Here is a 15,976-nt window from a genome sequence, read left to right as displayed (position 1 = left end):
GAAATGTCAGAATAATAGTAGAGAGAATTATTTATTCCAGCTATAATTTCTATCATCACATTCCCAGTGGGTCAGAAGTTTACATACACTCAGTCAGTATTTGGTAGCATTGCCTTTAAATTGTTTGACTTGGGTCAAACGTTTCGGGTAGCCTTCCACAAGCTTCCCACAATAAGTTGGGTGAATTTTGTCCAGTTCCTCCTGACAGAGCTGGTGTAACTGAGGCTTCCTTGCTCTCACACGCTTTTTCAGTTCTGCCCACACATTTTCTATAGGATTGAGGTCAGGGCTTTGTGATGGGCATTCCAATACCTTGACTTTGTTGTCCTTAAGCCATTTTGCCACAACTTTGGAAGTATGCTTGGGGTCATTGTCCATTTGGAAGACCCATTTGCGACCAAGCTTTAACTTCCTGACTGATGTCTTGAGATGTTGCTTCAATATAGCCACATCATTTTCTTTCCTTGTGATGCCATCTATTTTGTGAAGTGCACCAGTCCCTCCTGCAGCAAAGCATCCCCACAACAAGATGCTGCCAAACATAACGATGGCCATTATGGCCAAACAGTTACATTTTTGTTTCATCAGACCAGAGGACATTTCTCCAAAAAGTATGATTGTTGTCCCCATGTGCAGTTGCAAACCGTAGTCTGGCTTTTTATGGCGGTTTTGGAGCAGTGGCTCTTCCTTGCGGAGCGGGCTTTCAGGTTATGTCGATATAGGACTAGTTTTACTGTGGATATAGATACTTTTGTACCGGTTTCCTCCAGCATCTTCACAAGGTCCTATGCTGTTGTTCTGGGATTGATTTGCACTATTTTTTTTCCTGAGGTCTTGGCTGATTTCTTTTGATTTTCCCATGATGTCAAGCATATGGGCACTGAGCTTGAAGGTAGGCCTTAAAATACATCCACAGGTACACCTCCAATTGACGTCAATTAGCCTATCAGAAGGTTCTAAAGCCATTACATCATTTTCGGGAATTTTCCAAGCTGTTTAAAAGTCACAGTCAACTTAGTGTATGTAAACTTCTGACCCACTGGAATTGTGACACAGTGAATTGTAAGTGAAATAATCTGTCTGTAAACAATTGTTGGAAAAATTACTTATGTCATGGACAAAGTACATGTCCTTTCCAACTTGCCAAAACTATAGTTTGTTAACCTGTTGATCCTACTTGAGACGCAGAAGGAGCGGGGAACACTCTCAGCCTAAGCATGGACCAATTTATGTTTAGGTGAGTGGTCTCGTTAGTATATTGTCTCATACATCTCCCAGAACCTAATCGAGTATCTGACACAATTAACTTCTTGACCATACTTGAGACGCAGACGTCTCAAGTATGCCCCCGGAAATGCAAATGCGCTACGCTAAATGCTAAATGTACTCGTTAAAACTCAAACGTTCATTAAAACACACATACAGGGTATTGAATTAACGCTACACTCGTTGTAAATCTAGCCAACAAGTCAGATTTTTAAAGTGCTTTTCGGCGAAAGCATGAGAAGCTATTATCTGATAGCATGCAACACCCCAAAATGCCTGAAGGCGACGTAAACAAAAGAATTAGCGTAGCCGGCGCTACACAAATAGCAGAAATAAAATATAAAACATTCATTACCTTTGACGAGCTTCTTTCTTGGCACTCCTATATGCCCCATAAACATCACTATTGGGTATTTTTTTTCGATTAAATCGGTCCATGTATACCCAAAATAGCCATCTATGGAAACTGTGTAATTCAGAAAAAAACATTGTTTCAAAACGCTGCGTCATTTTTAAAATTAAACAAGTCGACGATAAACTTTCACAAAACACTTCGAAATACTTTTGTAATCCAACTTTAGGTATTAGTAAACGTTTATAATCTATCAAAATGATCACGGGGCGATGTGTATTCAATAGCTCCACGTCTTCAAATCATGGTCGAAAATCTCTCCTCCAAAACATCCTGTCGGAGACCGGAAGAAATGGAATCTCTTTCCTTTGTTTGACCAAGAAATAACTCTCAGGAAAATGACGACAATGGCGACATTGTGTGGAATCTGTAGGAATTGCATCCTTGGCCGTATTTAATTTGGTGTCCTTTAAACAATACATGCAAGTGGCGCATGGATATTATTTTCAGCTTTCAGTGAACAGTTTTTCTTGCGCTTTTCGATGAAACACACGCTCTGTTATAGTCACAGCCGTGATTTAACCAGTTTTAGAAACTTCAGAGTGTTTTCTATCCACACATACTAATCATATGCATATACTATATTCCTGGCATGAGTAGCAGGACGCTGAAATGTTGCGCGATTTTTAACAGAATGTTCGAAAAAGGAGAGGGTAGACTTAAGAGGTTTTAACAAGACATTTGTGGAGTGGTTGAAAAACAAGTTAATGACTCCAACCTAAGTGTATGTAAACTTCCGACTTCAACTGTATACTGCAGATATGGGTCTGCGGTAGATTGCTTCCATCCAGCCCACGTCACTACGGTAACACAGCCCATTCCTCATCAGACAGTCACTACTCCATCACAGCGCGCCACACTTACACACAGACGCTCCATGCTAACACTCATCCACCAGAAAGCAATATTAGAAAAGATGTTCCTGCACTTAGCCTCTGCCCAGGCTTTCAACAACATTATCTTTCGTTCAGTTGCATTTGATTTCCTCACTGTGGCCCTACTTTAACTTTAGCTGTTTTTTTCATACTTAGAAATATATAATTTGGGGAGGTTGGCCAATAGGGGGCGATAGCATCGTATATCACAATGTTTTACTGGTACATGATCATGATAGGAAAAGACTGATATTGCCCAACCCTAACACGCACACAGAGAGACACACACACACACACCTGTGATATACATGGAGTTTGACAGAAAGCCGATATAGCTGCTGAGTCAAACATCGGAGGTAGTTCACACAGATTCGACAGCAGTCTTCTCGCCTCTCGTTGCCAGGGTTAAGTTACACACACACACACCTCTTCTCCTTCCTCACCATCTCTCCCCTCCCTCCTGACAAGTTAATTCCTTCAGCATGATTCATCGGCCTAATCTTAACTCCTTGGGATGCACTCTGCATTCCAACACACGCACTTGCACACAAAAGCCACAGCATATGTTTGGGATCAAAAGTGGACATACAGCAAAGGCCCATCTAGAACAGGAGCAGATAACACAATAGTTTGAGAAGCCTTACCCAAAGTGAATGAAAAATACTGGATTAGGCCGTTTCAACTACTCCTCCCTTGTCCCTTCACTAAGGAATATAATGCACAGAAGGACTGAGGACTGGATAGAGATCCTATCATTACTAAATAACTAAACTCATTGAGGTTTTAGTATTGGTTTCCTCAAAATTCCATGTTCAATTTGATATGGGAAAACAAATTGTCCTATGTGAATACCTAGATATCACATTTTTGCATGCAGGTCATCGCATGCCAAAACGACACACACCATACAGGCTCCGTTTACCTAGTGTCGTGTCTCTGACTGATTCAATTATACGACATGCTATTTTATCAAATCGATTACCTAACGTTTGATTGATCACGTGATTGAATTAAACCATGCAACAATTAACTCGTTAATAACCTAGGGCACCACGGTGGCATTAGTTTATATAAAGCGGCTATCTCCCGAATCCACTCTAAGATCTTTTTATATCAATAGCAGTCAATTATTTATCGTCACCTTATTCAGTCTCATCTGAACGTCGTAAAATTCTTGGTTATCATCACGAACCATGTCTAACGAGTTGAATCAGCAATTCAGAAATTGGCTTAATTATTTATTTACTAACTACCTGATGGATCACACATCGATTACTAATCATGTCATAAAATAAAAAGTCCCTGGCGGACGAAACCGATATGAAGGCTGGTTACACAAAGAAAGGGTGTTGGGTTTGAATGAAAGAGCGGGAAGACTGGGGTACAAAGGAGTTTGGGTCTCTATCGGACCTTGAAAAGCTATGCTGACGTAAATACAGAATCTTATGCTTTATAATAACCGCCCATGCGGAAAAGGAAAATGCAAGATATATATTTACACTGAGCTGCGCTTCGATAGATGGGTCGAAGATGGAAGACTGGTTTGCCCAGCGGAGATCGCCTTTGTCCTTTGTAGAATCTGTCTGGGCTTAGCGGATACGTTGTACCCTGTCTTCTCAGGAGATTGTCTGTCTTTTCCTAGGCCATGTACATTTACAGCTGCAGCTGATAACTCAACTTCTAGGATGTATCAAATCTTCATTAGTGAATAAGAGTTCAAAGTTCATACCATTTTGCCATACTCAGCTAGTGCTGTATTCCGGCTGGTCTTGTCAAAATTCATCCTTCCAGCATGGTGATCGTCATCTCCACAATGGAATTAGCCCTTTTAAACGTATGGGACACCAGTCCTCACGTCGTCGGTAACTAAGGTTTGACTCCCATCAACGGCTTTTGTATCGGGGGAGAGAAGGGCAGGCTTCATAGTTCTCAATCAATGTCTGTTCACTTGGGCATGGCCACTGAGTGAGCATAGTTTACTTTATGAAAACAATTTTCTCATTTAGAAGCTAAAAATACATTTAATCTTTTCACAAATAGTTTCATATTTAAACATTTAAATTGCAAAATAATTCCATGTGAATCTGATAACTAGAATGTGTAGACTTTCCAAGATACAATTTATGTCGTCCTATCATCAGATATGTCCAAGACACCAACTGATCGGACATCATATTTTTTAAGTACCAAGGACACTTTCAACTGGTTGGATTACAGAAATATTGTACCTTTCCCCAACCTTTTGATGTCACCATACTCTCTCTATGTTAACAAAGGGATTTTCAAGAAACCATTCTGTAGAGAAGGGGGAAAGGTATTTATGGGGGTCATAAACCTCCCCAACAGGATAACGTCATAACACTAGTTATGTTCCTCACCGAATTAAAAATTACTTGGCAACATGTTGTCAGCAGGCATTGGTGTAGACATAATTTACACCATGTTTAAATAAAGAAGAAAAAAAGTCTGCAGGGTGTTCTTCTCCTTCTGAGACAACCTTACCAACTATTACTTTAGAGTAATCAATGTGAATGTTAGCCATGGCCACCACAGGCTAAGTAATGAAAGTGTTATTGTAAATTACAGTCATTCATATTGAATTACTTCAAAAGATGAGGAAAAGAAGAACAAATGTAATTTGGGTGCACTACCCCTTTAAGTTTGGCTCAGCTTCCACCACAGTTCAGCTGCGTCTATGACAGCCTTGTAGGGCTCTGGTCAGTGAGAGTGTGCAGTCAGTTTCTCCACTCATTGCCTCTGGGGTTTTATGACTCAGCCGTGGTATAAATTGTGTCTGCTTGGAAGGGAAACAGGTTCCCTCCACTCTCTGTGCCACCTCCCTTTCAATTCTGCCCCAGAACAATGGACAGTGCTCATACCAAACCCCTCTCTCTCCTTCTGCGAGCTCTCTCCTTCCATGCTCTACTTCTGTGCTCTCGCTCTCTCTTCTCCTGCGCTCTCCTTCTGCGAGCTCTCTCCTTTTGTGCTCACCTATGAGCTTGAGCTCCTTCTGCGCTCTCCTTCTGCGAGCTCGCTCTCTCTCCTTCTGTGATCTCCTTCTGCGAGCTCTCACTCTCCTGTGCTCTCCTTCTGCGAGCTCTCACTCTCCTGCGCTCTCCTGCTCTCCTTGTGCTCTCCTTCTGCAAGCTCTCTCTCCTTCTGTGATCTCCTTCTGCGAGCTCGCTCTCCTTCTGTGCTCTCCTTCTGCGAGCTCTCTCTAGGCATAGGCTAAGATGCAATAGATAGTGTAGAATACAGTATAAACACAACAGTTCAAAAGTTTGGGGTCACTTAGAAATGGCCTTGTTTTTGAAAGAAAAGCACATTTTTTGTCCATTAAAATAACATCAAGTTGATCAGAAGGCCAGAATCCCGGAGTCGCCTCTTCACTGTTGACATTATTTTGTATCTCTGACAGAGTAGAGATATTCTTCCAATTTGTATTCTCTTTTGAGCAATTTAGTTTATTCTGTGTTTTTGTTACATTTTTCAAATTTGTCAAATAGGAGGTCATCACTTTGGTTCTGGTTGTTTTTTAATTGTGTGTTCTAATGAGCTGAGTTTTTCTTGCAGACTTTTTTGGTTTAAAGTAAAGTCTTCTGATGGAATTATTCCATAGAGACTTTCAAAGTGATCTTCCCAAATGTTGCCATTTTGAAATGGCTAGGTCGTTTCTCTATGTTCCATTTACACCATTCCATTTATCCCAGAACTGGTTTGCATCAATCTTCAAACCTAGTCTTCAAACCTCTTTCAGAGTGTTCTCAAAATATCTTCAGTTTCTTACATCTTAGGTTGTTTGTATTCTTTCGATGTGTCACAATATTGTTGCCGAACGTCTCCATCTTGTAGCAGGTGATGTTTTCTATTTGACAAAGATCTCAATAAATAGATGCACTAACGCCTTTCCATTGTTGTTCACTACCTGGTCAGGGCTATTTCTATTACTAGGGATGGGAATCGGGTATAAGGAGGAATGTCCGAATATTCAGCATGTCTATTACCCTCAGGGTCTACACATTCAGGTTCAGAACCTGGTCTAGCATTAATTAAAATCCCCATACAAAAGCACATTTCCCTCCGCTTCAAAACTGGTTGGTCTCTTTCTGGCGAATATCATCAGGGAGAAGCATACACCACAACTATATATAAATAATTGTCACTAAGGATTGTTCCTTTGTTGTGGGTGTTACCCTTTTGTATTTGGCTCCGTGAAAGGTCCTGTTTCACCATATGATAATTCCTCCAGAGTCCGTGCCCTGTTTGATGTTTTCATGTTTTAATGATGAAGTAGAGTTTCCCTATAGCCTGAAGGACACTGAGTATCTATAATCTCCAAGAAATTATTATAGAAGAAGTATTAGCCACCCTTTGCCTTGATGACAGTTTTGCACTCTCTTGGCATTTTCTCAACCAGCTTCACTTGGAATCCATTTCAATTAACATGCGTGCCTCGTTAAAGTCAATTTGTGGAATTTCATCCCTCAACGCGTTTGAGCCAATCAGCTGTGATGTGACAAGGTAGGGGTGGTATACAGAAGATAGCCCTACTTGGTAAAATACCAAGTCCATATTATGGCAAGAACAGCTCAAATAAGCAAAGAGAAACAACAGTCCAACGTTACTTTAAGACATGGTCAGTCAATACGGAAGATTTCAAAACTTTGAAAGTTTCTTCAAGTGCAGTCACAAAAACCATCAAGTGCTATGACGAAACATGCTCTCATGAGGACCGCCACAGGAAAGGAAAACCCAGAGTTACCTCTGCTGCAGTGTGACGACCCTCCCACTCTGTCTGTCGTATTCTTTCTCTTTGCTCTCGTTTCCCTTATTAGGATGTCGGTGGGCGGAGCCGGGAGGGTCGCCCACCGACATCCTAATACGGAAAACAAGAACAAAGAGAAAGAATACGACAGACAGAGTGGGAGGGTCATCACAAGAGGACATGTTAGAGTTACCAGCCTCAGAAATTGCAGCCCAAATAAATGCTTCAGAGATCAAGTAACAGACACATCTCAACATGAACTGTTCAGAGACTGAGTGAATCAGGCCTTCATGGTCGAATTGCTGCTAAGAAACCACTACTAAAGGACACCAATAAGAAGAAGAGACTTGCTTGAGCCAAGAAACACGAGAAATGGATATTAGACTGGTGGAAATCTGTCCTTTGGTCTGATGAGTCCAAACATGAGATTTTCGATTCCAAACGCTGTGTCTTGTGAGACGCAGAGTAGGTGAACGGATGATTTCCAAATGTGTGGTTCCCATCGTGAAGCATGGAGGTGGTGTGATGGTTCCACTAAGCGCAGCAAAGCACCATTTGTTTTTCAACAGGACAATGACCCAACACACCTCCAGGCTGTGTAAGGGCTATTTGACCAAGAAGGAGAGTGATGGAGTGCTGTATCAGATGACCTGGCCTCCACAATCACCCAACCTAAACCCAATTAGGATTGTTTGGGATTAGTTGGACTGCCGAGTGAAGGAAAAGCAGCCAACAAGTGCTCAGCATATGTGGGAACGTCAAGACTGTTGGAAAAGCATTCCAGCTGAAGTTAATGGAGAGAATATGCCAAGAGTGTGCAAAGCTGTCATCAAGGCAAAGGGTGGCTACTTTGAAGAATCTCAAATATTTTTTTGACTTTCTTGGTTACTACTTGATTCCATGTGTGTTATTTAATAGTTTTGATGTCTTCACTACTATTCTACAATGAAGAAATTAGTACAAATAAATAATCATTGAATGAGTAAGTGTGTCAACTTTTTACTGGTACTGGAAGTATGAAGACCCTTTACTCCCCTTTACTCCGTATTTTGTTGAAACACCTTTGGCAGCGATTAAAGCCTCAAGTCTTCTTGGATATGATGTTACAAGCTTTGCACACCAGTATTTGGGGAGTTTCTCACAATCTTCCCTGCAGCTCTGTCAGGTTGGATGGGGGGGGGGGGGGGGGGGGGGGGGCGTCATTGCACAGCTATTTTCATGTCTCTTCAGAGATGTTAGATCGGGTTCAAGTCCGACGCCCTTCTGCAAAGGGACCAGGACGACTGATCCGTGTAAAGGAAAGAATGAATGGGGCCATGTATCGTGAGATTTTGAGTGAAAACCTCCTTCCATCAGCAAGGGCATTGAAAATGAAGTGTGGCTGGGTCTTTCAGCATGACAATGATCCCAAACACACTGCCCGGGCAACGAAGGAGTGGCTTCGTAAGAAGCATTTCAAGGTCCTGGAGTGGCCTAGCCAGTCTCTAGATCTCAACCCCATAGAAAGTCCGTGTTGCCCAGCAACAGCTCCAAAACATGGAGGAATGGGCCAAAATACCAGCAACCGTGTGTGAAAACCTTGAAGACTTACAGAAAACGTTTGACCTCTGTCATTGCCAACAAAGGGTATATAACAAAGTATTGAGAAACTTTTGTTATTGACCAAATACTTATTTTCCACCATAATTTGCAAATAAATTCATTAAAAATCCTACAATGTGTTTTTCTGGATTTTTTTAATTCTCATTTTGTCTGTCATAGTTGAAGTGTACCTATGATGAAAATTACAGGCCTCTCATATTTTTAAGTGGGAGAACTTGCACAATTGGTGGCTGACTAAATACTTTTTTGCCCCACTGTATGTATATCCTACTACCAGTCACTTTTATGTATAAACCTACCTCAACCACCCCAGTCTCCCTGTACATTGAATAAGGTACTGGCTCTGACATGTATATACTTGCATTCTTATGTTTCTTTGAGTTTCTTACGTGTTTATTATATTCTCGATTATTATCTATATCATTCTTATCACTACATTGTTGGGAAAGAGCTCTCAAGGTAAGAATTTTACACCGGTTGTATCCTGTGCATGCCGCAAATAAACTTTTATATGTCTTATGGTGTGGAGGATTGGAAGTTTGAATCCCGGTTGGGACAGAATTTCCACTTGTGTCACACGTGTGTGTGTGTGTGTGTGTGTGTGTGTGTGTGTGTGTGTGTGTGTGTGTGTGTGCGCATGCAAATGTCTGCATAATTGAGGGTGACCACTCACCACTCTCAGCAGCCTCCTCTGCTCCTTGAAGGTGGCGCAGCAGCCCAGCACTCCAGTCACCATGACGATGGCCCCGGCTAGGATAAGGATGTAGGCGGAGGCAGCGTAGGTCACGGAGGAGAGCAGGCTGATGTAGTCGCTCTTCTCCACCAGCGTCCAGATGCCCACTGCCATCACCACGCCCCCTGCCAGCTGGGAGAACAAAGATATCACATTGTAAAACTGCATAAGTGTTGCTCTCCACTTTCTGGAGGACTGAGTTATGAAATCAGTGCAAATCAAAATTCTGGCGTTTGATTGCAAATATGCAGACGGTGTCGAAAAGAGAACACACAGAAGACTGTTGTATAAAACACCTGTCTCCGGATTGAGTTTCAAATACTAAAATGTTTACATGCACACTAATCATTTGATATTAAACTGATTATGGCATTAGTCATGTAGACACCTTACTCTGCTTAAATCACATAAGGTCATGATCGAAGTAAGCATATGCTGATTAAAACCTGCTTTTCTGAGCAATCTTTTGAATTATTAGGACATGTAAACACCTAAATCAGAGTTACAGTGGCTTGTGAAAGTAGTCACCCCCCTTTGGAATTTTTCCTATTTTGTGACTTACAACCTGGACTTTTTGGGGGGTTTGTATCATTTGATTTACAGAACATGCCTACCAACATGCTGGTGTACATCAATATTTAAGTCATACCACAGATTCTCAATTGGATTGAGGTCTGGGCTTTGACAAGGCCATTCCAAGACATTTAAATGTTTCCCCTTAAACAAATCGAATGTTACTTTAGAAGTATTCTTAGGGTCATTGTCCTGCTGGAAGGTGAACTTCCGTCCCAGTCTCAAATCTCTGGAAGACAGAAACAGGTTTCACTCAAGAATTTCACTGTATTTAGAGCCATCAATCATTCCTTCCATTCTGACTAGTTTCCCAGTCCCTGCCGATGAAAAACATCCCCACAGCATGGTGGTGGCAGCATGGGGATCTCAGGGTGATGAGAGGTGTTGGGTTTGCGCCAGACATAGCATTTTCCTTGATAGTCAAAAAGCCCAATTATAATCTCATCTAATCAGAGTACCTTCTTCCATATGTTTGGGGAGTCTCCCACATGTCTTCTGGCGAACACCAAATGTGTTTGCTTATTTTTTTCTTTAAGCAATGGCTTTTTTTGTCCACTCTTTCGTAAAGCCCAGCTCTTTGGAATGTACGGCTTAAAGTGGTCCTATGGACAGCTACTCCAATCTCTGCTGTGGAGCTTTGCAGATCCTTCAGGGTTATCTTTGGTCTCTTTGTTGCCTCTCTGATTAATGTCCTCCCTGCCTGGTCCGTGAGTTTTGCTAGGCGGCCATCTCTTGGCAGGTTTGTTGTGGTGCCATATTCTTTCCATTTTTTAATAAATGGATTTAACGGTGCTCCATGGGATGTTCAATGTTTCGGATATTTTTTTATAACCCCACCCTGATCTGTACTTCTCCACAACTTTGTCCCTGACCTGTTTGGAGAGTTCCTTGGTCTTCGTAGTGCTGCTTGCTTGGTGGTGCCCCTTGCTTTGTGGTGTTGCAGACTCTAGGGCCTTTCAGAACAGGTGTATCCGTTATATTGGGTTTATGACAGTAGGACTGGTGAGGTTAATATGTAGAGTCGTGGCCAAAAGTTTTGAGAACGACACAAATATTAATTTCCAAAGTTTGCTGCTTCAATTACTTGATATTTTTGTCAGATGTTACTATGGAATACTGAAGTATAATTACAAGCATTTCATCAATGTTAAAGGCTTTTCTTGACAATTACATGAAGTTGATGCAAAGGAGTCAATATTTGCAGTGTTGACCCTTCTTTTTCAAGACCTCTGCAATCTGCTCTGGCATGCTGTTAATTAACTTCTGGGCCACATCCTGACTGATGGCAGCCCATTCTTACATAATCAATGCTTGGAGTTTGTCAGAATTTGTGGGTTTTTGTTTGTCCACCCGCCTCTTGAGGATTGACCATAAGTTCTCAATGGAATTAAGGTCTGGGGAGTTTCCTGACCATGGACCCAAAATATATATGTTTTGTTCCCCGAGCCACTTAGTTATCACTTTTGCCTTATGGCAAGGTGTTCCATCACTGTGCGTGCAGATGCACTCACACCTGCCTGCTGCCATTCCTAAACAAGCGCTGTACTGGTGGTGCCCCGATCCCGCAGCTGAATCAACTTTAGGAGACGGTCCTGGCGCTTGCTGGACTTTCTTGGGCGCCCTGAAGCCTTCTTCGCAACAATTGAACCGCTCTCCTTGAAGTTCTTGATGAGCCGATAAATGGTTGATTTAGGTGCAATCTTACTGGCAACAATATCCTTGCCTGTGAAGCCCTTTTTGTGCAAAGCAATGATGACAGCACGTGTTTCCTTGCAGGTAACCATGGTTGACAGAGGAAGAACAATGATTCCAAGCACAACCCTCCTTTGAAGCTTCCAGTCTGTTATTCGAACTCGATCAGCGTGATCTCCAGCCCGGTCCTCGTCAACACTCACACCTGTGTTAATGAGAGTATCACAGTCATGTCAGCTGGTCCTTTCGTGGCAGGGCTGAAATGCGATCATCACTCTTCATAACATTCTGGAGTATATGCAAATTGCCATCATACAAACTGAGGCAGCAGACTTTGTGGAAAATTTATATTTGTGTCATTCTCAAAACTTATGGCCACGACTGTAGAGCAAGGGACTAGAGCGCAAGTGATCTTGCGAGAGCACTCGGCTTGGTGAAGTTCAAATTATAACGTGTAATGTTTTGATAAATGAGGTAAACAGGTATACCTTGGGTTACTATTGTGAGGTGTTATTGTGAGTGTTTTGATATTCCTGGTACTTAGAAAATACGAGGTAAGATTGGGTTTTTGGGATCGTGTTACATAGTTAGATAGGAGACATGGGTACTCCGTAGGTAGTTTTGCACATTTAGATAGATGTAAGAATCTATACCACAGTTATCGCAGCAGGCGATATCCCAGTGTGGATACAACACCCCGTTTTAGTCAATATTTTGATAATGGTATGGGTTTCCCTGATCATATAGACAGGGTTTGATATCTGAAAACAACGCTAACTGGTTTTTCCTCTTGTCCGTCTCATTATTCCCATGAACGGCCGGGCAGCGTCCGGGAAACTAATGTTTTTTTGGGTTCCACTGGGAGTATGGCGATGGAGATTCATTGAAAACGCACATGGAATGGTTCATGTGAGTACCTAAGATTTACTACGTTATACATGGACTCTGTACCCGAACCAATTCAACTATAAACGCTTATGGGATTTTCTCTGTCCGGGTAATACATTTAAATAAAATAGCCCATACAGTTTTAATTTTTTTTCGGGGCAATGATAAGATTACCGGAAAGGGTATCTCCGATTGTTTACTTTAGATGTCTATTCCACTTAATAGAACACCATTATCTGATGTGTTTTGAGTAGGATTATTTCTTCCAGGATTGATGGAAGTCCACTACAGTATGTATGTTAAGGTAGCTCCCACATTTAATAAGGCCTGGCAAATTTGGGGTTTTACCCTATATTATGAATATTTGTTATTGTTTTTAATGCCATATCTGCCTTATTGTGAGGGGTCCATTTCATTTGGTTTTAGTGGGTTTTTCACATATTACAGCCGAGGCATCTAAAAGGGGCACACAAATTGAATTTTATGACGTTTTTATTTTTTGTGTGTTAATTGAACACGTGAATTCTTTGATAAGAAATGTACTGAAGAAATTACTGTAACCTGGGATACGAAATGTATGAAATGTTTGACTGTTTTTAAATAATTTGACTAATAGGGAAAGAAACGCTTATTTGAAGGGTTTGAATGACCTCTGACGTGACTTTCTAGTGTGGTTTGATCGCCCTCACTGGAAAGCCAAGAGACATTGGTTGATGATTTAAAGGTCATATTTAATACTGATTTTGAAGGTAATTTGTAATACTCATAATTACGGAGTTTATAATTAATATTGTGTGATTCAGACCACGAAAAGGATAGTCTATTTTTCTATTTCTTGAATCAAGTTATGGGTTTAAAAAAATATATATTTATGGAGTTAAATGGTACTAATTCTAATTTGATTTGCAGTGTTGGTTTTTAAACATTAATCACGTTGTGATTCATGTGTCAAAATGGGGGAATTACCAGTCCTTCGAGGTTTTTGGATTGAAGTTGACACCTCGAGTGAAATATAGAAGTGTATCGAGTGATATATGAAGGAGTGTATTGTTTGTTTGCTTTGTTTAGACAAACAAATCTCACCAGATTGCAGCTGCTGGATGATCAGGATTTCTCCCTAAGGATTAGGCCTCTAACTCCCTGACCCCGTGACTCCGCTCTTAGGTCGACAGTGTGATAGGGGAGTATAAGCCCATTTGAGAAGGAAAATTCAACAGTGTTGTTATTTTCTTTGACATTGGTCTTAGAAATTTGCACGGAGAAAATTGGTAGTAGTAATAATTTGTCATACAGTAAATCATTTGTTTGGATTTCTTGAAACGGAAATGCCTAAACTAAAATTGTTGTTCTGATCTGTCCTCTTTCGAGATTATGGCGAAGGTAACTACAGATGGTATGCATGGAAGGGACCATTTGACCAAACCGTGTGGACCTCAAAACCGGCTGAGGAAATGGTGTTCAATACGTCCACGTCCTGCACCACTTCTATCGAGAGACACGAGTCCAAGCCAGCATGCAGTCGAAGCCATCAACTGCCTTTTCTCTCGCTCTTTTCTCCCAGGAGTGCGACAGTAGTCCACGTGGAGTGAGCATGGAGAGAGATCCGTTCCAAAACTTATCTTGTCGCTGGTATACTGGTTGGCAAATGGACAAGACATAAATGGGTAGTGAAGGTGGTGGCGGCTCAGGTGAGACATTGAAATTGGGACATTATCACCATGGTCCATCCACTTTTGAACTGTGAAGCTATATGAAGAAGACAATGAAGAGACGCCAGAAGACTGAGTGCCCGGGGAAAGTGGGGGTTGGTCAACTGTGCCTGTAATTGATTTAGACTTGTCCAAAATTGTTATTTAGGGGGTATCAGGTTGATTTTGGAAGTCTACACACTGCTAAATTTATAGAAATTTAGACTAAGAAAACATTGAGATACTGATCTGTAATTATAGTCGTGATGAGAAAGTTAAATAGTAGAATTATAAGATTAATATATTGTATGTTAATATAAATGTACATTCTGTCAGCATGGATGTGTGTTAAATTGAGGGTTTTAACTTCGGTTCTACCACTCAATGTGAATCACTGAGCAAATGTCATCCTAAAAATGTACATTGGATAATTGTGTTTTGATTATGATTTGGAAACTGAATGACTTTTAAAACTGACTAATTGATTTGAGTAAGTTGTTAGTATGGTAATAACTAAATTCAGCAAAAAAAGAAATGTCATCTCCCTGTCAACTGCGTTAATTTTCAGGAAGCTTAACATGTGTAAATATTTGTTTGAACATAAGATTCAACAACTGAGACATGAACTAAACTAGTTCCACAGACAAACTGAATATGTTGCACAGACGTGACTAACAGAAATGTAATAATGTGTCCCTTAACAAAGAGGGGGGACAAAATCAAAAGTAACAGTCAGTATCTGGTGTGGCCAACAGCTGCATTAATGATGATGCTGTGACATACCACCCCAGACCATGATGGACCCTCCACCTCCAAATTGATCCCGCTCCAGAATACAGGCCTCGGTGTAACTCTCATACCTTCGACGATAAATGCAAATCCAGGCCTCCCGGGTGGCGCAGTGGTTAAGGGCGCTGTACTGCAGCGCCAGCTGTGCCATCAGAGACGCTGGGTTCGCGCGCAGGCTCTGTCGTAACCGGCCACGACCGGCCACGTCCGTGGGGCGACGCACAATTGGCCTAGCGTTGTCCAGGTTAGGGAGGGCTTGGTCGGTAGGGATGTCCTTGTCTCATCGCCCACCAGCGACTACTGTGTTTGAATAATTGTCCAAGTGTCTCTCAGTATACATGAATTTTCACAACAATATATAGTACTTGTCAAAAGTTTGGACACCTACTCATTCCAGGGTTTTTCTTAATTTTTACTATTTTCTACATTGTAGAATAATAGTGAAGACATCAAAAGTGTGAAATAACACATATCATGTAGTAAGCAAAAGTGTTAAATCAAAATATACTTTATATTTGAGATTATTCAAAGTAGCTATCCTTTGCCTTGGCATTCTCTCAACCAGCTTCATGAGGTAGTCACCTGGAATGCATTTCAATTAACAGCTGTGCCTTCTTAAAAGTTAATTTGTGGAATTTATTTCCTTAATGCATTTGAGCCAATCAGTTGTGTTGTGACAAGGTAGGGGTCGTA

At 41.3% G+C, this 15,976-nt stretch overlaps 1 protein-coding gene across 1 annotated transcript in view; it reads right to left on the bottom strand.

Moving 5' to 3' along the window:
* LOC139384920 (CD151 antigen-like) overlaps nucleotides 1-15,976 on the bottom strand; it is a 51,790-nt gene that overhangs the window by 19,686 nt on the left and 16,128 nt on the right. The window contains exon 3 of the mRNA XM_071129826.1: nucleotides 9,594-9,785. Coding sequence (XP_070985927.1) covers nucleotides 9,594-9,785 — 192 coding nt within the window. The remainder of the gene's footprint in view (nucleotides 1-9,593; nucleotides 9,786-15,976) is intronic.

This window comes from Oncorhynchus clarkii, chromosome 26 (genome assembly GCF_045791955.1).
Source record: "Oncorhynchus clarkii lewisi isolate Uvic-CL-2024 chromosome 26, UVic_Ocla_1.0, whole genome shotgun sequence".
Classification (NCBI taxonomy): Eukaryota; Metazoa; Chordata; class Actinopteri; order Salmoniformes; family Salmonidae; genus Oncorhynchus; species Oncorhynchus clarkii.
This window is presented reverse-complemented; position numbering and strand designations above follow the sequence as displayed.